At 37.1% G+C, this 20,967-nt stretch overlaps 1 protein-coding gene across 3 annotated transcripts in view; it reads left to right on the forward strand.

Annotated features, from left to right (window-relative positions):
- dpyda (dihydropyrimidine dehydrogenase a) overlaps positions 1–20,967 on the forward strand; it is a 174,958-nt gene that overhangs the window by 48,562 nt on the left and 105,429 nt on the right. For all 3 annotated transcript variants that reach the window (XR_014604526.1, XM_084103109.1, XM_084103110.1), the window contains exons 6-11: positions 3,123–3,319; positions 3,839–3,920; positions 4,691–4,778; positions 10,246–10,353; positions 11,728–11,897; positions 15,307–15,517. Coding sequence is in view for 2 of the 3 variants with exons in the window: in XM_084103109.1 (XP_083959235.1) it covers positions 3,123–3,319; positions 3,839–3,920; positions 4,691–4,778; positions 10,246–10,353; positions 11,728–11,897; positions 15,307–15,517 (856 nt within the window). In the remaining variant the exon portion in view is untranslated. The remainder of the gene's footprint in view (positions 1–3,122; positions 3,320–3,838; positions 3,921–4,690; positions 4,779–10,245; positions 10,354–11,727; positions 11,898–15,306; positions 15,518–20,967) is intronic.

The raw sequence follows: 20,967 nt of genomic DNA on the forward strand, positions 1-20,967 counted from the left end.
GGCGAGGTGCCAGAAAACTAGCTTGCAGTAAACAGATCCGTGAGGACATTTCTATGAAGTCATGCAGGGCAGGGTTTATGTTAGCATCTTTGTAAATACATATAATTTGTTTGGTCGCATACATGTTATTTGTTTCTCTGCACAATGAAACTTCAGGTGTGTTAATCATTAATTCATTTATATGTTTATGTTTGGCTTTGCAACACAGCACTGCAGTAACATGTAATTAAATTTAAATTAAAGTGCGTGGGTTTGATTTGCTCAATTTGACCCACAATTGTGTGTGCGGTAAAGTGGGAGTTTCCTGTACCTGGTAAAGGGCGACGGTCAATACAGTGTTCCAGCCTTGCTGAAATTATACACACTATAGACACAAAACACCTGTTAAAATGCACAATATGTTGAAAAAACGTTTGGATATAGTGTAAGCCAGCATTGGAAATGTAATTGTGTATGCTCATTTACCCTATTTTTATATTTAGATGACCTTTTCCATCATCCACCGCTGACTTTAATAACATTAAACACTGCCTAAATGAAGCATTTAAAAAGATTAATTTTAGTTTTTAGTGTTTTATTTGTAACTAACAATATTTTGTCACATTTTAATCTTTTTACTGGTTATTGACCAGAACATTATAACAATCATCGGCTTACCGTTTGAATATTATTTTTAATTTGAATATAGACCAGACATTTCTAAACAACATTTTTTCTCCCAGTTGTGTAAACATGTTCAAAATAATCCAAACCCATTTATGGGAATAGTGGTTGAAGGTTGCTTCATTATTTAGATACAAAAGCTGCATAAATGTTCCTGCTTTTATATACCCTTTGTGCCTCTTTAAAGCTTCAGGGTTTCTTCGGAATGCACTGCATATAAGCAAGTGCACACTACAAATACAATTTAAAAACATGCCCGCTGACATGAATAAGTTTAGCTGGCTGCATTTCAGTGTTGCCGGAGGGTTTGTTTTTCTTTACCTTGAGCAATTTGTTTGCAATTCTAACAGGTTTCATGCGGGCATGTTTCTTAACTGACTGCTCGGAAGGGGGAAACGGAAAGCACGACAGTTCATTTCCACCCACCTTTGTAACCCGATCCCACCTGTTCCACACAATCACCACAGGCTAAAAAAAAAGGAAGCGCTTTGGCATGTTAAGTTTCATTACTTCATGAAGGATAAGAAGAGCAATTACAAAAGCAGCCTCTCTCTCTTGTGCCACCCACCTCTGCTGTGACTTATTAGACGTCTCTGTCTAGGTGGCGGATCCTCTCTCCTTAAATGTGAGAGGTCAGTCTGGTTATCGAGACGATAATTAGATAACCCAAGAAAAAAGGGCTATCACAGCCCACCGTCATTCACTGGCTGCTCCTGCAGTCGGCCTGCAATCACAGATAACTTGGTGTCTCTTTTCAATTACAAGGGAAACGCAGTGTTGGTGTCCAAAGGTGGCAAAGCACATTAGCATCTTTAGAAGACTTTGACTAACTCCCACTTACCAACAGTGCCAATTTGAGTGTCTATTTGCCACTAGGTTTGATTAAGAAGTGATTTATAGGTAATTTATACATCAATTATATGATCTGGTAATATTTTAATGACATTGATATTGAGTATCTCTGAGTTAATTCTAGGAATGCACAATACAGTATATGTCGGTACCAGATTTGTTATTAGCGATATTAGACATTTTTGTTACATTTATTGATATCGGTCGATGTTGGACATTTAATTGTGAATGCTCTTTTCTCCTATTACATTTAGACTACCATTGCACTCACTGTTAAATGTAGTGTTTAGCAAATCCTAAACCGTACCCCAGGTACCTTTTACCTCCACGAGTTCTTCTCTGCTGCCACGTGACTTTTCAGATGTCGTCTGAAGTATCATTCAAATGAAGCCATACTGATCTGTCAAGAGACGAGATTGTGCTTTGAATTGCCGCATTGTTTGTTTCATTGAAACCGCAATAATATAAGTCTCTAAACTGCTCTCAGGGATTATTAAAAATGCATTGTCATGTAGCAATTTGGGCTTCACAGTCCATGAAACTCATGAATAACTATATTAATATCACCTATAGTGTTGCCTGTTCAGGCATAATATTGTATTAACAATACAGGCTTTTACATATGGATCTGGCTAATCTTATTAGGAAGACAAAGCATCTGCCCTCCCATTTTACTACTTGTAATGGATATACCGCCACAGGCTCCTCATTAATGCCTGTTTGGATAACTTACTGTGTTTTTTATGTATCTGCTAACTATCTTTATGTTGATGTCTTCATGTCTGTTGATGCGTTAAGGACGCTTTTTGAATGAATGAGTATCTGTAATTCCTTTTTCTTTGTCTTCTCATTTGGTTTCTGTTCTGAGGGGCTGAATGAGTTCTTGGTGTTGCTTTTGTCTTAGCGACTCTAAGTGGGCTCTCTGCTCTGGATTTTAATAGTGAAGTGATGAATCAAATTGCTGCAGGGTTTATGTATTCATGTGTGGGGGTTTTTTCCCTCCTCAGGCAAATTAAGAGCATGTCGGACGGTTTTTGTGTTGGACCAGGCAAGCCTGTGGTGTTTCAAAGACAGTTTCTCAATAGAGACAATATAAATGTTTTCCTCTCAATGTGAAAGTGGTGTTTGTCCCAGCAAAGCTGGTTAATAGCATGCTGTCTGAGGTCCTGGTGATCTGATTTTCCCACCAGCCTTTGTAACTAGATTAACCAGCAAGACTTGTTCAGTGAGATTCACCAGGAAGACCATGCATGAACAGTTTCATCAGAGTAATAGATTGAATGTCAGAATGATAGTTATATAGATGGATGGATAGATGCCTTGGTCAACCCTTTTCACCAGAAAGTTGACCAGCTTCATCAATTAGGATTTTTGTTTTCCACCAACTGCATTGGCACCAAATCTGAACTAACCAGAACAAACTAGTCTGAATGATCATGGGAATTCATGCTGGTTTAAACTGGTTGTTTTCAGCAAGTTTGTTATCTTGAATTAGCTGCAAGTTTTCTGAAAGTTCTGACAGTCAATCAGAATCATAAATTTTCTCCAATTTCCCAATGAAGGTACAATTACGATCATACATTGGTTTTCTTCTGGTGTGTTTGCAGGTGTTCAAAGAAATGGGTGTTCCTCAGATACGGAATCCCAATCTCCCGCCTCCAGATCAGATTCCTGAAAGCTATCGCTCTAAAATAGCTCTGATTGGCTGCGGCCCCGCCAGCATCAGCTGCGCCTCTTTCCTGGCCCGCATGGGCTACGGCGACATCACCATTTTCGAGAAGCAGAGGTTCATTGGAGGACTGAGGTCTGTAATTACTCTGACCCGTGGTTCATACTCAGAATTCTCATCCTGTATCTAAGATGGTCCACTAAAGGGCATTGTTGATCTGGCCAGCCACAATCAATATGGGGCACATTGTTGAAGGTCAGAATAATTAATGAATGGTCTCTGTAATTGGGAATATTCATCTCTCAAATGTCGAGTTGGGTTGAGGTTATCAATTACGTGCTGTTGTATCTCCAGCGCTGTTTAGTTTAACCAGCATGTCGATTGCAAACAGGGAGCCTTGAATATCCAATGCAACTCAAATCCCAGCAGTCTCAGGGAGTAGAAACAAGGCTCTGGGGTTTGTGTTGGCATTTAGACCAGCACAATTGAAGACTAAATAACCTATAGCATAAGAAAGAATTCCAGATATGGAACGATCCTTAGCATGGGGTGGAATTTTTCCCTTTTCTTCCCCCAACTTTTCATCTCTCTAGGGACTCCTTCTTATCTCCCTTCCTTTTCTTCTTATTTCATTTTTCCTCTCTTGATTTTCAGCTCCACCGAGATCCCGCAATTCCGCTTGCCGTACGATGTGGTTCAGTTCGAGGTGGATTTGATGAGAGACCTGGGAGTGAAGGTAATGAAAACCATCACACCTCCCTATCCTACTCCTCCTCCGTGCCCCTGTGCACTCCCACCTTCCCCTTTTGAAGCCGGGAAGGGCGAGAGGTCTTAGGGAGGATCAGCGCCAAATGTCAGCCGCATTAATAAAGAACAATTAAAAGTTGTATTAGGGGTGGCAGACAGTGGCAGCCGAGCACCTCAGGGCTATGCGCACTTGTCTGTTTGTTTCCTGAATGCTTCAGCTTCAGGAAAGGGCAATCAATAGTCGTCATCCGGCACACCTGCTCAAGATTCATTTTACACAGGAAATGCTTTTTTTCCGCAGTTCGTGAAGAGCTGAGGATGATGGGGAGGGAGGGAGGGAGGGAGGGGGGGGATGACAGATTTGCATGTTCCCTCAGTACCTATAAACAGACTCTTTGCTTTACATTTCTTCTACTTCCATTCATGTCCTTTAACTTTCCTTACTTTCTTTCAGATTGGCTTTTTCCTATGCATTTTTCCGTGGGCATAATAATTCAGAGACAACCTCCCGAGACCTCTAAAAGACAGGATTTTACAGGCCTTCAAATGTGCTTCTTTCATTATTTCTTTCTTGTTTATTTTCTTGCTTTTTTCTTTCAGCTGACTGAGACTTTTCCAACCGTCTTTTCCACTGCGACAAGATGAATTCAGAGATGTCCTCCTGCAATCTCAAACAGACCCTGTTTTACATGGCTTCAGATGAGCTTTTATGGAGCATTTCTGTGGTCTTACTTCTACTGATATGCTTTGTTTGTTCAGATTGTCTGTGACCGAGGACTCAGCCAAGATGGAATGACGCTGCTCTCTCTGAAGGAGGAGGGATACAAAGCTGTGTTCATTGGAATCGGTCAGTTTATATGCATCTTCACACATTGTTTTATTGTTATTTGGACAGACAAGCATGTACACTGAAAAGATGGAGAAAGTCTCTTTTTCTCAAAATCACTGGGAGCTCCCTGGCTTCCTGTCCGTGTTAATGGCTGTGGATGATCCACTTGACAATTTCTCCCCCTCTACCAGTAACCCCATTCACATCTCATTTTCCGCCCCACTCCTTGAGCTGCCACTGTTTCTTGCCGTGCTAACCTAACAGTGCTTGGTTGGGCTGCCCACTGCTTCTCAATGGAGGATCCTGGTTTCTCATCAGATCCCTCTGCCCTGTTCTCTTCCAGCTGAGCCTTTCACTGCCATTACATGCTGACCCTCAGTGCTCCCCAGCTTATTATAGTATCAGCTGAGTCTTCTCTTCTCTTCTCTTCTCTTCTCTTCTCTTCTCTTCTCTTCTCTTCTCTTCTCTTCTCTTCTCTTCTCTTCTCTTCTCTTCTCTTCTCTTCTCTTCTCTTTATTAGCTTCTTTCCTTTGTTTATTTCCTTATTCTTCCTCCTTCCAATACTTTGTTCTTTCTTCTTTTTCATTAACTCGTTCATTTATTAATTTGTTCTTACTACGTTCCTCCCATTGCTTCCCTTTTAATGGTTCCTTCCTTCCTTTCTTCCTTCCCTCCCTTTCCTTCTCCTTCTTTCTTTTGTTTATCAGTTTCTTCATTCATCATTATTTTCCTTTCCTTTATTATTTATTTTTATTATTCCTTTATTATTTTCCATCTTTTTATTTCTTTTATTTGTGTTGTCTTTATTTTTCTTTCTTCCTTGATTACTTTCCTTCCTTCCTTCCTTCCTTCCTTCCTTCCTTCCTTCCTTCCTTCCTTCCTTCCTTCCTTCCTTCCTTCCTTCCTTCCTTCCTTCCTTCCTTCCTTCCTTCCTTCCTTCCTTTCCTTTGCTTTACTTCCTCCCCTTTGCTTTATTTCCTTCCTTCCCTCCCTTTCCTTCTGCTCCTCCTTTCTTTTGTTTATCAGTTTCTTCATTCATCATGATTTTCCTTTCCTTTATTTTTTCCTTCCTTCTTTTTTTTTGTATTCCTTCCTTCCTTCCTTCCTTCCTTCCTTCCTTCCTTCTTTAATTTGTTAATTTCTTTGTTCCTTCTTTGCTTCCTTTTCTTCTCTATTATGTGTTTGTTTGTTTCTTCCTTTCCTTTCTTCATTCTGGTTATTACTCTCTATTTTCTTTTCTCTCACACTGTGTTTACTGACTGTTATCAATATCAGCGGATTATATAAGATGTGACCTTTTGCCATTAGAATCAAATAATGATTATCATATTGGCACTAGCAGTGTGGAGCTTTGCTTTTTATTTTCTAACTGCGTGGTGTGCAGTCTTATCGGTATAATGTTTTCTTTCCTTTTTTCTTTTTCCAAAGCAAAGGAACAAAATAATGTATTCTTGAAGATTATATCTTCTGGCTATATACATTGTACAGTCCCTTGTTGCTCGCTAAAATTAATCAAAGAGGCTTCTTTACATTGTAAGGCATTCTAATTATGCTTCCTAACCTAACTTTTTTTTAATATCTGCTGAACTAAAATAATCTTATTACTTGAATAATGTAACTTTATATAGAAAGAAATTAAACCATGATTACATGGCCCCTACATTGATCTTAGAAATTCAAACATTGCCTAAAGCTGTCTTATTGTACTGACACATTAAGAAAAAGAATTAGTATAATTCATTGTTTCGAAACGCTGAGTCTCTTAATTCTGGCATCCTAATTATGAGTCTTTTACGTGGAGCATTTTTGGATTTTTCTATAAAGGCATGTAAAGAAATTTTGACTGTGGGAGAAAATGAAAGCACTGAGTGTTTGCAATTAATTTCTGTAATTTCACACGAGTCCTTTACGGTCTTTTTAAATGTCATCCACTCACATGATTGACATGCTAATTTCTTCCTGGCAATATGCAAAAATATGCAAAGTGGAAACCAGTTTTAGGAAGTCAGATAAGAGCATTGTTTCTAGGTTATAGGCTCAGGAGTCATTGGCTCAGGTTCAATGGCTTTAAAGAGTGAATTAACACCTTAACTGCCATGAAGTGATGAGGTCTGCGATCTCTGTCTCTTATTTTCTAGATGTCCCTTTTGATTTCATTGTTACTTTAATGACAACAAGAATGAAATATTATATAGTACATAACACAAACCATTAGTGATATAATGTACCCATAATGCCCTAAAAGCTGTGGAATATTAGTACCAACTCCAAAATATTAGCCAAAGTTGGTAAATATCAATGTTATTAAAAGGCATAGTGATCAATAAATGGAAGGACAAGATTAAAAGATGTACACTCAGCACTGAGAAGAGATGCTTGAAATTTTTAAAAGCTCTGCAATCAATAGTTGCTACGAGTTGGCGGCAGTGATCGTTGGACGCTAGTCAATATGAGGTTATAATATTACACTGTACAAATAACCCATCATTTGTGCATGCTTCTAAAATACCACCCAAGATGTCATGAAGCTTTTAAAATATGTTATACATTAAATATGTGCCGTTACAATAATGGAAATATATTGTTCTATTGGAATGTTTAGTTGTTGCTGGCAGCATTAATTAACATCTGTATATAGGGAATTTATCATCTGCAAGGAATTTATTTATGTAACATCTTTATATAATTACAACATTTTAGCATAATTACATAATTAATACCTCAGATTGTGTACCGTTATCTTTATAAGTGATTGAATTTATGATTTTTGGCAGGTGGATGAATTAATCCCACAGATTTACATTGAAGAAGGTACCTGAGCCATATCTGCAGATCAGGATATCATAGATACTTTAGAATTGTGGCGGCAATAATTTTTTTCTTCATAAAATCTACTTTAACTCTTCACCCTTGTTTTTTCTTCATCGTTATGCAATTTTTAAGGGTCAGAGAGGTCAGAGACGTCAGAGACTGTTGAGAAAGTGTCTCCTGCCAATGTCGCCCCCTCTTCTCAACAGATGCCCATAGAGAAGGCCTGATTAACAAGAAGGGTTCTGCCCTCTGGGTGATGTATTATTTTTGATTTTGCACGGTGAAATCGGCCTCGGCTGCGAGCATATCGTATGGAAGCTCAGCGCAGAGATCATTGCTGAAGAAAATGTGATGCAGCAGGAGACAAATGGAGACGCATTACTTACAAAGAGCGCTGTCACAAACCCTGGCGCTTTTGTTAAAACCCACTTTGTCACGCCATACACTGAAGTTTCCCGTTCTTCCTGAACTTCCTTTTGTATTTTTAGTGATGATCAGGAGATTGAGGTGGCAGGTGTTTAGTGATTATGCTTGTGAACAGTCTTGGGGAATGTTACTTTTAAAAATGTAACATAACACACTATTTATAACAAATTAACACTGAACATAAACAGTATTGTTTATCAGAGAAATATACAGATATTGGCTGAGGCCAACTACGCCACTGGTCATTTTTATGTTTTGATCATTTTTGGCTCACCAAATTAGGATATAATTTGTAAACCCTGCAAACACATAAAAGCATATTTTTATAATTATTGACTGACTAATGAGACTCGAATACCTGCTCGGAGATATGACGAATATATCTGAATTTTCGGAAGTCTATGTGCAATTTAGAATTTTTTTTATGTTTTATGTTGTTCATTAGTCGTGACACCCTAACAGCTTTAGGATGTGGAAATGCCAGAATATCATCAGGATATCATTACAGCCATTTAGCGGCTTTCAACATTGTGTTCAACATCCCCTAATGAGAATCACTGGTGATTTGCACCAAATGTGTGATACAACACCTTCTGTATTGGAATGTGTATATATGTATGTATGTACTGTGTGTGTGTGTGTGTGTGTGTGTGTGTGTGTGTGTGTGTGTGTGCAATCCAGGTATTCCCTACGTTGTGGGGACGAAATGTTCCCATAAGGATGGTAAAACATGAAAAATGTTGATGTTGTGGGGACAAAACTTTGATACCCATGAGGAAAATATAATTAAAAATTATATTGCAATATATCACCATAGTGTTGTACTCTGCTTAGAAACCTGAATTCAGCAGGTTAAAGCCACATAAAGCTTTTCATATAAACCTGTTGTAAAACTAAATCCAGCTGAAATATAGAAGACAGCCATAAGACGGCTCTGTCAGACAGAATCAGCAGTGTGAACACTGCTCGGAGGAAGACAGGTTGGTTATTGGCGAGCGACGAAGAGCTAGCGTTTACTCGCAGGCCACACGCTGGCTTGTTTGGTGAAGGTTAACTTTAAAAACGTAGTAATTGCCGTGTTATTGACGTCTTCTGGAGATGTGTCTGATGAGAGGTGGGCGTCTAATTATTGTATGATTTAATGACCAGTTTCATTAATAATGAGTTAAACTTTTTAAATCATGCTGTGTGCTTTCACCTCTTTACCCTTGCCTTTTTAAGCCAGACAGAGCGGATGAATCCGAGAACGGTGGGTGGAGAGGTGCTGTCGGGTTCCTGTTTTCTGTATTTTCACATGATTTTTGCTAAGGGTGTAAAAAGAATCCATGCATTTACTAAAGGCTTGTTAAATTGAGCAAACGAAGGCGTAGATGCATGTTGTAATGTATTTCCTCGCAACCACATTGAGTGTATTGGTTCTGACAGTAACACCCCATTCTTCCATCTCTCAATCACTTAGTACCTCATTACCACTGTCTTCTGCTTTCCATCTCAGTCACAGTGGATCTCGTAAACTTCTCACGTTACGGTTCTCGAAAATGCTCTGATCTCTGCCAAAGAGTTTTATCTTATTAAGACGCCTGGGAAAGGGGTGCAGCATTTGCTGCTTTTAAACCGCAACAAAACACATCTCGTTTGCGTATCTCGATTTAGACATTACGCATAGAAGATTGAGAGATCTTCACAACTCACTTTGTCTGGGCTTTTTTTTAGAATGGATGATAATTGTGGGTTTTGAGGCATCGGAGGCCTGACGCTGATGTCTAAACATCGCTCCCACTGAAACCACTGAAAGATTACATTATGTGTGATTATGTGTAATGATGTTAATGACACCAGACAGTGGCAAACATTCGGACGGGCATCTGATGCACAATAGACATTAGAGGCAGGAAGAAGTCAACATAGGGAGGAAATGGAAACTGGAATGTGTATCTGCGGATGTGAGATTTCATCGACGTCATTAACTCGGATACCTATTTTTGAGATTTGTTTGTTACACATGTCTATCTATCTATCTATCTATCTATCTATCTATCTATCTATCTATCTATCTATCTATCTATCTATCTATCTATCTATCTATCTATCTATCTATCTATCTATCTATCTATCTATCTATCTCTGTCTGTCTGTCTGTCTGTCTGTCTGTCTGTCTATCTATTGTTCAATCTATCTGTCTATGTGTCTTTATGTTGACTTTCAGACTGTAAAGTAGATATTTAACTAAAGCTCTGATTTGATGCAGGTCTACCTCAAGCTAACAGACACAAGCTCTTTGACGGCCTCTCCACAGAACAGGGTTTTTACACGTCCAAGGACTTTCTCCCCCTCGTTGCGAAAGCCAGTAAACCAGGTGAACACACTTGAGAAATCCGTCTGTCACACCTGATGATTCAAAGTTTCCTGAAGCAACACATATGAGGACCGTCTGAGTCCAAGTTATTTGAATTATATATAAGCTTCCTTGCTAACTAAAAAGTATCAAGAGTACCATTGGTTTTTGTTGTTGAAGTACCATGACTAATCATTCAGTACCATTATGCACTATATTATAATCATAAACTTTTATAATTTGAGCGGCTATTATCGTGCTGGATATCGCCGTAATATTTTACCCTTGCTGAGATTTTCTGCAGATGATCCTATTTGTGCTTGTATTGGCTTCAACCATGTTATACTTATTCATAGGCATACTTTGAAGAATGGGTGGAGAACAAAAATGGTCTGAACAGAAAAGAACAGAAATGATGAGAAGTTTTTGTTCCTGCTCCCCAGATTAATGGGGTTTGGACTAATAATGTTGGCATCAGAATCAAATGAAATTGGAAATTTTGGGGAAAGAACCTGATTGAATGAATAAAACCTCAGTAATGAATAAATCTTAATCCAATGTGCCGTTGTACCTCTTACTGTAACTTGCTGCATTAAGGCAGTTGGCCAAGGATTTAATGAAATAGGAACTGAATCTTTACAAGAATCTCAACAAAATGCTGCAGACCTTTAAGCAAATGCTTTTGGTAAAAGTGATATTTTTACACATGCAATATGATAATGCCGTTAAACAAAAGGTGGCTGAATGCAGCCTTAAAAAAAATTACATTTAGTCTCAAGAACGATTATTATGAATGATTTTATCTATTATACATTGATATAATTTTGTAACATATTCATTTAGTAATCATAATTATTATATTAATTATTAATTTGTTATATTATTTTATAAATATATATTTTTAATTATATTTTATAAAAGGTAAATAGGGTTAATTTTGTCATGTGGTCTTTAAAGGCTAAATCAGTGGCATGGTTTAAAATTGCTGGTCAATTTTTCAAGATTTTTTAACCTCAGAGCAGCTGAACTGATCGAATTCTGAGAGTTATCGCATGCTGAGATCACTGTGTTTAATATAGGTGCAGCCACCCTTATCACATCTAAAAATAAAAGCAGCACCACGACAGGTGTGGAGTATGAAATTACTGATACAAGGACATTTCCGGGAAAAATATGAAATCATAAAAAAAACAAAGTCGAAAAGATAAAGTGAACCAGGCTCTAATGGAAGCAGAATAACTTGATAGTGACGTGCTGTGAGGCTTCGAGATGCAATTTTACAGCGCTTTACGAGCAAGCATCTGCTGAGCCGTTAAGTGAGAATTGTTCTATAGTCAGAATTCATGTTTCTCTTTCTCACTCTTTCTTGTTCTCCTCTTCCTCTTCGGGTTTCAGGGATGTGTAGTTGTCAGTCAGCGCTGCCGGATCTCCGTGGTACCGTGATCGTCCTGGGCGCTGGAGACACGGCCTTCGACTGCGCTACTTCTGCCCTCCGCTGCGGTGCCCGCCGTGTGTTTGTGGTCTTTAGGAAGGGATTCACCAACATAAGAGCAGTTCCAGAGGAGGTGAGGAGAAAGAAAGATAATGCCAGAAAGAAGACTGAATATATTCTTGAAAAAAGATGTCATCATTTGGTCACAGATGCATCTTGGTTTGATATTTTATGTATGACAGGGATTTTAAAACTTTTTGACAGACCTCCAAATATTCTGATTTCCCTTCCTGAAATGTTTATTTATTTATTTTACTATTTATTACTTTTATGATGTAGCCTAATTTATTTATATAAGTTTAAGTTATTTTATTTTATTTTATTTTGGATGCAGGAAGAATCCCTTTCCTTTTTTTGTATTCTTTTCCAAAGATGGTTTAGAATATAGTTTTCTGTTTACTGTCACAATTCACTTTTTTTTTTTTTAAAGAACTATAGAAAAGTTAAAGTTCATTGTTGAGTTCTAATTGGAATTAAAATGGGTTTTTAATTCAGTTTTTCTTCTCGGACTTGGGCAAAAAATAGATTACAACTAGAAGAAGACCAAGGAAAGTAGAGAGTCAGGAAGTGAGAGAAAGAGAGTCAACATCAGGCGGCAGAGTGAAGCTTATTAATATTTGGTGCGAGAGAAGTGTGAAGCAGAGATTTATGAAGAGCCTCTGTGAGAGTGTCCTCGCTCTCTAGACCACTGACACCGCTCCTAAGCCTTTCCACTCTCATTTATTGCAGACATGCCTTTGCTTTCAGGGGGAGATTACTGTCAATTGTCCTACTCACACACAGGGCTCTCTAGTGAGCTATATACCTGCTTCCACACTGGTAATGATGCCAGCCGGCTAAACGTGTCATGATCAGCTCCATTTAGACAAAGCTGTGAAATATGTGCGTCAGATGTACTGAGGGAAGTTCTTTTTTTCATCATTATGTTTTTGATACAGGGCTAGGACAAAGTACTGGCCCATAAAGTTGTCTTTCTATAAAAATAAAAAAAAGTACACATTGCTTGATGAAGTTCACAAAGTAAAAATGAAATACCAAGGTACAACTGTAAAATGTCTGATAATCGAATAATTGTAATCATTTAAAAAAAGAAAAATGTTTTCCAAACAGGTAGCCCCGCCTCCAAAATCACACCATTGGTTGAGTCAGAGCAAAGCAGCAAAAAAGCCACAGCAGCAATGTTTCCAATCAAAGTTGTGAATTTAAAGGGTCTATAGGGAAGAATTTTCATGTATTAATCGCTTCTTTATTGTTAATGTGTGAACAGCTTGTAACGGAATTTAATAAAACGAGTCCCAGACTTCCTAGGTTGTCTGTGAAAGTCTGTGGACTTTTTTTAACGTTAAAATCAAAAGGATGACAAAATCAAAAGGCGCTCCAGAGAGCCTCTCTTCCGTTCACATGAAACGAATGCTTGTACAATGTTCAGGATAATGCCAAAAGAGCTGTGTTTCCCAAAAACGTTGTTAGCCAACTAACGTCGCAAGTTCCATTGAATTGTGTTGGTAATGACGGAACTTGCATCCATAGTTGGCTTTGGGAAACTTTCTTGGCTTTCTGAATTCTACACAGCCCCTTTCACTTCAGGTAAAGGCCACGTGACTTTACCTCAACATTTATTGATTTATTCGATAAATGTGTTTCCATCATAGTTTATTGCACGTCTTCTTATCAGATAAAAAAAAACAATAAATCCACCTCAATTGAGCGCAAACGTTTTTATACATGTTTTTAGAAATTATTTGCATCTTTGCGTTCATATCCAATGTTTTTTTTATGCAAAAACCCACAATTCACATTAAAAATGCATGGATGGAAGCAGTTACTGTTCTATTCAAGTCTTACTTACAGCACATTTGAAAGTTGAGTTTGAAAGTATTTTAACATCAGAAAAATTACACACTTCACCTTCAAGTCTGGTTCACACATTGTTCTTCACATCGCCCACCACATTAAGACAAAGCACGTTAAAGCGCAGTAATTATTCACATCTGTTTACACTCTCCAGTGAAGACGCTCGGCTAATACGGCCGCCATCATCTTCAACTCATTAGAGCTGTTTATAAGCTATATTAAGTTTAAGGCTCCTGTAGGCGTATATAATCAGAACAGAGTGCTCGATTGTGCATTGACGTGTACTGAGTCAATTTATGGAAACTTAGTAATAAGGAAATAGAATTGTCACCGCACGACTACATTCCTCCCACCGGCCCCCTCCGCAAAACTGGTGGGCTTCTTTCAGGTGATTTAGCCGCCCCTTTTCTTCTCTGTTTTTTTTGTTTTTTTTTAATCGGAGAGATAATGTGTATCTGAAAATCTGTAAACTTTCTGATGTGCTTCCACCAAGCCAAGTCGCACTTGATGTTTTTAACGAGGTACACCGCTCGCATAATCACACGCTTCATTATCTCATGGCCGGATAAAAGACGTGACCTTTGCTGTTTGTTGTTATGTGCGCTTGCCGCTAACTTCGCACTTCAGATCAGTTTTAAGATCAGAAACATGCTTAAAGGGATAGTTCACCCAAAAATGTAATACTTTCATCATTTACTCACCTTCATGTAATTCCAAACCGGTTTGACTTTCTTTCTTCTGTGGAACATAAAATAAGATAATGCATGTTGAAAAATGTCTTACAATGCAAGTCCTTATAATGCAAGTCAATGGGGTCCAATATTTTTATTTTTATTTTTTTGTGAAAAGTTTTGGGTCAGTGAGATTTGAATAAAAGAAAGAAATGAATACCTTTATTCAGCATTTATAATAATAAGAAATGTTTCTTTAGTACCAAATCAGCAAATTAGAATGATTTCTGAAGGATCGTGTGACACTGAAGACTTGAGTAATGATCACAGGAGTATATTATATTTTAAAATATATTATATTAAAATGTAATAATATTTCGCAGTATTACTGCCAGTTTAAAAAAATTGCAGCCTTGGTGTGCATAAGAGTCTTCTTTCAAAAACATTAAAAAAAAAATACTGACCCCAACCACTATTAAATGTTAGCGTGCATATATATTCAAGTTTTTTATAAGATGCAAATGTTTGGACAACACTGTAAGTGTGCATTTCTCACGATTCAAGGGGGTGGTTGAGTTACCTTCAAATGTCTGTACCATTGGATTTGTTGTAATTCAGTTACCTAGCAATTATCTAAATTTAACTAAATTTAACTAATTTGCACTGCAAGATTGTCTCAAACTAGCTCACTGCTTACTGCATAGTGTGCTCTTCATGCTGTATACTGCATGCTATTTAAAAAAAAGTACTGTATGTGAAAGAGTATGCATTATGCAGAGAGAATCATTTCAAACATTTCATGTCATATTTATTTCATTGTGTTAAATGTGTATCCGGAGACATTTCAGATATTCTGTGAAAAGATTTGTTATCTAGCTAGAATCTTTGTACATGAGTACTTTTAGTTTTAGGGCCTTAGACAGTTAATGTGAATTGTAATCTTTATGATGTGTTTAGATGGAGCTGGCCAAGGAGGAGAAATGTGAGTTCCTGCCCTTCCTGTCTCCACGTGAGGTGTTGCTGAAGGGAGGCCGGGTCCATGGAATGGAGTTCTGCCGAAGCGAGCAAACCGAATCGGGACAGTGGCTGGAGGATGAGGAGCAGATCATACGACTGAAGGCCGACTATATCATCAGTGCTTTCGGCTCTCTGATGAACGACCCCGCAGGTACTGTATGTTTCTCATTACAGATAAACACAAAGTTGTCGTTAAAGTCAGCATGAAATGGAACCTGCGATAGTCTTTTCTTCCTTATTGTGACGCATATCTGAGTGAAACGGCTTCAAGTATAAGTATTTATTTTGTCCTTTGGGAATTGTTTGGATTGTTGAATCATTGTGGTTTGCTCTTGGTCAATCTCATGTGAGTGACAGGTTGCCCCGCCCTCACACCAGTAAACACATCATCAGAGAAGAGAAGAGATGTCGCTGCAAGATGGAGAGGAATTTTATTTATTAAATATTACGAAGGGCACATACATTTTAAAAATGAATGTTGTGCATGGATAAAGCATTTATAATAGACACTGCAATATTCCATACAAAAACAAGAATTTTCTATTTTTATTTCATGGTGACTTTAAATGTGATTTTTTTTTTTTTTTTTTTTTATCAAGTAGAATCCTCCAGAATTTTTACAGTTTAAAACAGGGTTGCTGCCTGTTTACTTATGAGGAATAGTTTTTATTCAGGATTCTTCCTATGTTGGGAATAGTCACTAGGTGCTGGAACAGTCCTAATGTCTCACAGTAAATTTAGTGATTCTAAACAGTGTTTGTGGATTGGACTCGGGCTCATTATGCTGTAAGTAAACCCATCAGTGCCCTGAACGCCTGCCATTTCCAGATGGATGAGGCCCATGTTGTTGGTGTTGTTTCAGGGATTTATTCGTTTGATTTAGGGTGAATTAGCTTGGCTGTCCTGCCGCACCAGTGTTCTCTGATTAAGTAGTGAAGGGTACAAGGGTAAATTTGACCAACTATCCCAGGTCCCTGCTAATCCACTCACTTCTTATCACAGAAAGTCTGGAAATCAGTTGGTGAAGTTTGGGTAAGACTTGAGTTTGATGGTCCACTTTTGACATTCTATTAACTATCTTTGCAACTACATGTCAACTAATTCTCATTAGAGTATTAGAGTATTCCACTAACCCGAACCCTAACCTAACAGTCTACTAATACTCTAATGAGAGTTAGTTGACGTAGTTGCAAAGTTACTTATAGTTAGGAGAATGAAACTACTATAAAGTGTAACCAAAGTTTGATCATCACATGCACACATATACATACAAAGACATATGTTTCATTATATTAACATAATATAATTGTGTATTATATTATGTAATATTATTAATCTAATAGTTATAATATTAATTGAATATTAAATGCAATATTATGTGTTCTGTTATAATATTTAATTTAACTGAATATTAGAACACATTACTGGTCAGGGTTAATTGCTTTACAATTTGCATATGGTACATGTTGACATTATTAAATAACTTTCTTTAATTAAGTCATTAACACATTATATAATGACAGATATAATATAATTTACATTGAACATTTACATTTATAAACATATTATGACTATTTCTCATGATCTCAATTGCAAATTTATCATAACTCATAACTGTGACTACATCTCACAATTGAAAGTTTATAAATATATATCATAGTTTTTACTTAATTTCTAGTAATTGTGGTGTATTGTGATTATGATAATATCTCACAATTGTGACTTAATATCTTTAAATGTCACACAGCTGTATATCACACAATGTTACTTTTAGTTTTCATTTTAAACTTTATTTCACACTTTTGTGGAAATGGGCTTCCATACTTTTTTTTTTTTTTTTGCCAAACATCAACATTTCAAGGCAACACAGAGACTTTTTTAACTGATGTGTTGCTGTAATGGTGTTAAGATTGTATGTGTTTGTCTTTGATGGTAGTGTGGTGATGAATGAGTTTGATGCTGTTACCAAATGAAAATCTTCTTAAAGCAGAGTGTGAATGGATTAGCATTGAGCTCCTGCAGTCAACCCTCTGGGAGCAAACGCAAGTCATTACCCGCAGTTACAACCCCAAAATTATTCCTGGACGGTCTTAGTGACGTGATTACAGGGCGAAGAGAGAGACTGTGCGTCCATTAGTGTGAGAGTCACCAGCGCCAGAGTCACCATCTTCATTTCAACCGTATAATTATCTGTTCGCCAAGTCCCTGAACCGTGACCAATAGCAGTGTGCGAAATGCACTGCATTTATTTCGGCCGTTTATTACAGTGCTTTCTTTTTTCTTTTTTCTAATAAATTTTAGTGTAATCCCTCTGGTAAACTGAAGCAATTGTGCTAAATCCAACCTGTTGGTCTCTAGTACTGATAGATATGGTCAGGTACTTGTGATCACAGCATGTCATTCATGTAGTTAAATGAATTCAGTTAACAGCTGATTAATAATATAAATTGTTACAATTCAATCATGTAATAACTGTAATCAGCTGCTAATTATTGGTGGGCTGCAGTATACAGTGTGTTCATGGCTGATGACAGACTAGAACTTTTTCTGGCATGATTTTGAAGTCCACTAATTAGATCACGCTGCAAAAGGGCAGACCCACTATGATTTTCAATTAGGGTTGCATTAAAAAAAAAACAAGGTGTAATGTCACTGAGAGACTGTAGTGTCCAGACTCCAGAGCTGACTGGAGATTACATGAATTCACGATAATGAAATTCATCCCACCCACGCTATGAGTTTACTCACTGACCAGTGTGCAGTAACGCAACAAACTGTCTAAAACTAAAGCCTGCTCTTTTTCATCAGCTGCAACATGCTTTTATGCGTATTAAGAACATATTTGGTGCAAATATTTATGGTGCAAATATTTATTTCATAAAAAATACAGTAAAAACAGTAATATTGCAAAATATTATTGCAATTTAAAATAACTGTTATCTATTTTCATATATTGTATAATGTAATTTATTCTTGCGATGCAAAGCTGAATGTTCAGTGTCATTACTCCAGTCTTCAGTGTCACATGATCCTTCAGAAATCATTCTAATATGCTGATTTGCTGCTCAAAAAACAATTTTTATTATCATTATCATCAATGTTTAAAACCGTTGTGTCGCTTAATGTCTTTGTGGAAATCATCATACTTTTCTGAAGACTCCTTTTTTGTAACATTACTGTAATTTGTTATACATTTAATATTTTTTTTGTATATATATATGTATATATGTATATATATATATATATATATATATATATATATATATATATATATATATATATATTAGAAATGATGTACACTACAAAAAAGTACAAATCCCAGTAAAATATCTTAATATAGAAACTAAATACTATACTGATTACTGAGAACCAAAATTGACCACAATGACTTCTTTATGTATATATAAAGAAGTCATTGTGGTCAATTTTGGTTCTCAGTAATCAGTATAGTATTTAGTTTATTTTAAGGATATTAAATATATATTATATATTTGAATTAAGCTTTTTCTTTGAACCTAATGGCAACATTTATTTTTGTCTTCAAAGCTAATTGCAATCAATCAGCATAAACATTCGCCACGTGAAACTTTTCAGTCAAGTGTGCCCATGGAATTTGAATTGAGTAATTTCCAGCTCTGGAGAAGTATATTTGCATTTCCAGACTATCACCCTATTCAGTTTTCTAAAAATATATCATGCAAGCAGTTTTAATCATAACATAACTGAATGAATTTAAGGCGTACATTGTCATTACACAAGAATACACGTTATGCACGTTTTAGGTTTCTTCTCATCAAGTAAGCATGTTATCACTTTGAGAAATTCAATTCAAAATATATTTAGAACAAATGACTGTACTATATGCCAAATATAATGCTGTATAAACCATTTATGTTAAAAATGTTCTGAAAAATCTACAGAGAGGTTTTGGAGTTGAAATCGAAGATGTGTAGGGACCCTGTATATGTATAATGCATATATGTACAGGCTTCACAGAAAGCATTATTACATATACATTTATTCAGCAAACATCACAGCAATGCAGTTATGCCCCTTTTTGGTCCTATAATTTCTTCATTTTTCCTGCGTGTAATCTGAGTTTGTCCTCACCTTGAATTTAGCACCTCTGGTTGTTTCGTAAGTATTATTAGCACTATTGTACAATGTCTGACCTGCTCACAGCATCTGTGCAACATGTTAAACATCAGGCAGTGTCTGCTCAGCAGGAGAGGGTTATCATTATTAGCAATTAGTCTACAAGGTTAATTAAAGCACACCAAATCACCTCTTAGCAGGAGCAGGAAATGGTGTACTTGACCGAAAGCCAGCTATTGTAATTTTGCCTATTGAATAATAATTTTGAGGAGGTTAGAGGTAGTTGTGTGTGCAGCTGTCTTGTCTTGTTCGTGCATGCCTGTGTTCATCTCGGTCCCTATTTTTGTTTTATTGTCATCTTAGTGTACTTCTGCATTTCAGATATTGCGTTTTATAACACAAGCAACTGCCTCAGTTCCGTCCACGCCGCACCTTCACTTAGTTGTGCAAAAAAATGCTGAGGGATGGTGGTTTTTTTGTTTCCATCTGTGTTCTTTCATTTAGGAAATATGAATTACTTGCCCACTCAAGTGCCTCGTCAGATTGGTCTGGCCACGACCGTCGAGGGCTGGTACCAGAACAGCTGACGTGGCTAGAAAAGTTGGCTGGTAATCTAGCGGGCCTGCCCACTGGAGCTAACAGATGATTTGATCCCTCGCCACACTTGGCTGTTTTTTCTTTCCCTCATCTCTTCTTTGTGGGGGAGAGGGGCTGGATTGTGATGGAGTGTTCTGTACCCAGCTCCTGTCACTCCAGCCAAGGCTCCGCCCCCATCCACCCGGTCGGACGAATATTCAAACATCAGCATTCCATTAATCACACTCCATCAGTGGTAATGAGGCCGCTTGCTTTCTCCTGCACAAGACTGAACAGCAACGTGCATTTGAGCTCGACACAGTCAAACACAAGGCTTTATACGCTGAAACACCAGTAAATTAGAACAGATTGAGAATAATTTAAGATCTTGTCTTTATTTACTCATCCTCATGCCATTCCAAACCGATACGACTTTTATGCTTTTGTGGAAGTTAAACAGATGTATTGCAAAGTCTATTGGCTGCTGTTCCAATATGGGGATGGTCAAGCTCCAAGAATTACAAAAATGCTCCATAAAAGTGGTTTATATTCAAGGTCTTCTGTAGTCATTTGATAGCTTTGTGTGAGGGCTAGACCAATATTTATTTATTTATTTCTTGTTCTGTATAGCTCTCAAATCCCATTTTTGGAGTGAACCACTGCTGTTATTCGATTAGTACATTTAATATTAATCATATCAATAGTAAACAGCATTAATTAGTCAAGATATTTGGCATCAGCACTGGTCTAATACTAAAAAAAAATATGAATTTTATATAAAGTCTTGATTTAATTTCATAAATTCTGTGCATCACATATACTGTATGTTGCCTAGATATTGTTCGGAAACAAAAAGAAGTCTTTTTACAGTTCCAGGTTCAAAAATATGTGCTAATAGATAGATAGATAGATAGATAGATAGATAGATAG

The sequence above is a fragment of the Abramis brama genome, assembly GCF_963993115.1.
Source record: "Abramis brama genome assembly, chromosome: 24".
In the NCBI taxonomy this organism is placed as follows: domain Eukaryota; kingdom Metazoa; phylum Chordata; class Actinopteri; order Cypriniformes; family Leuciscidae; genus Abramis; species Abramis brama.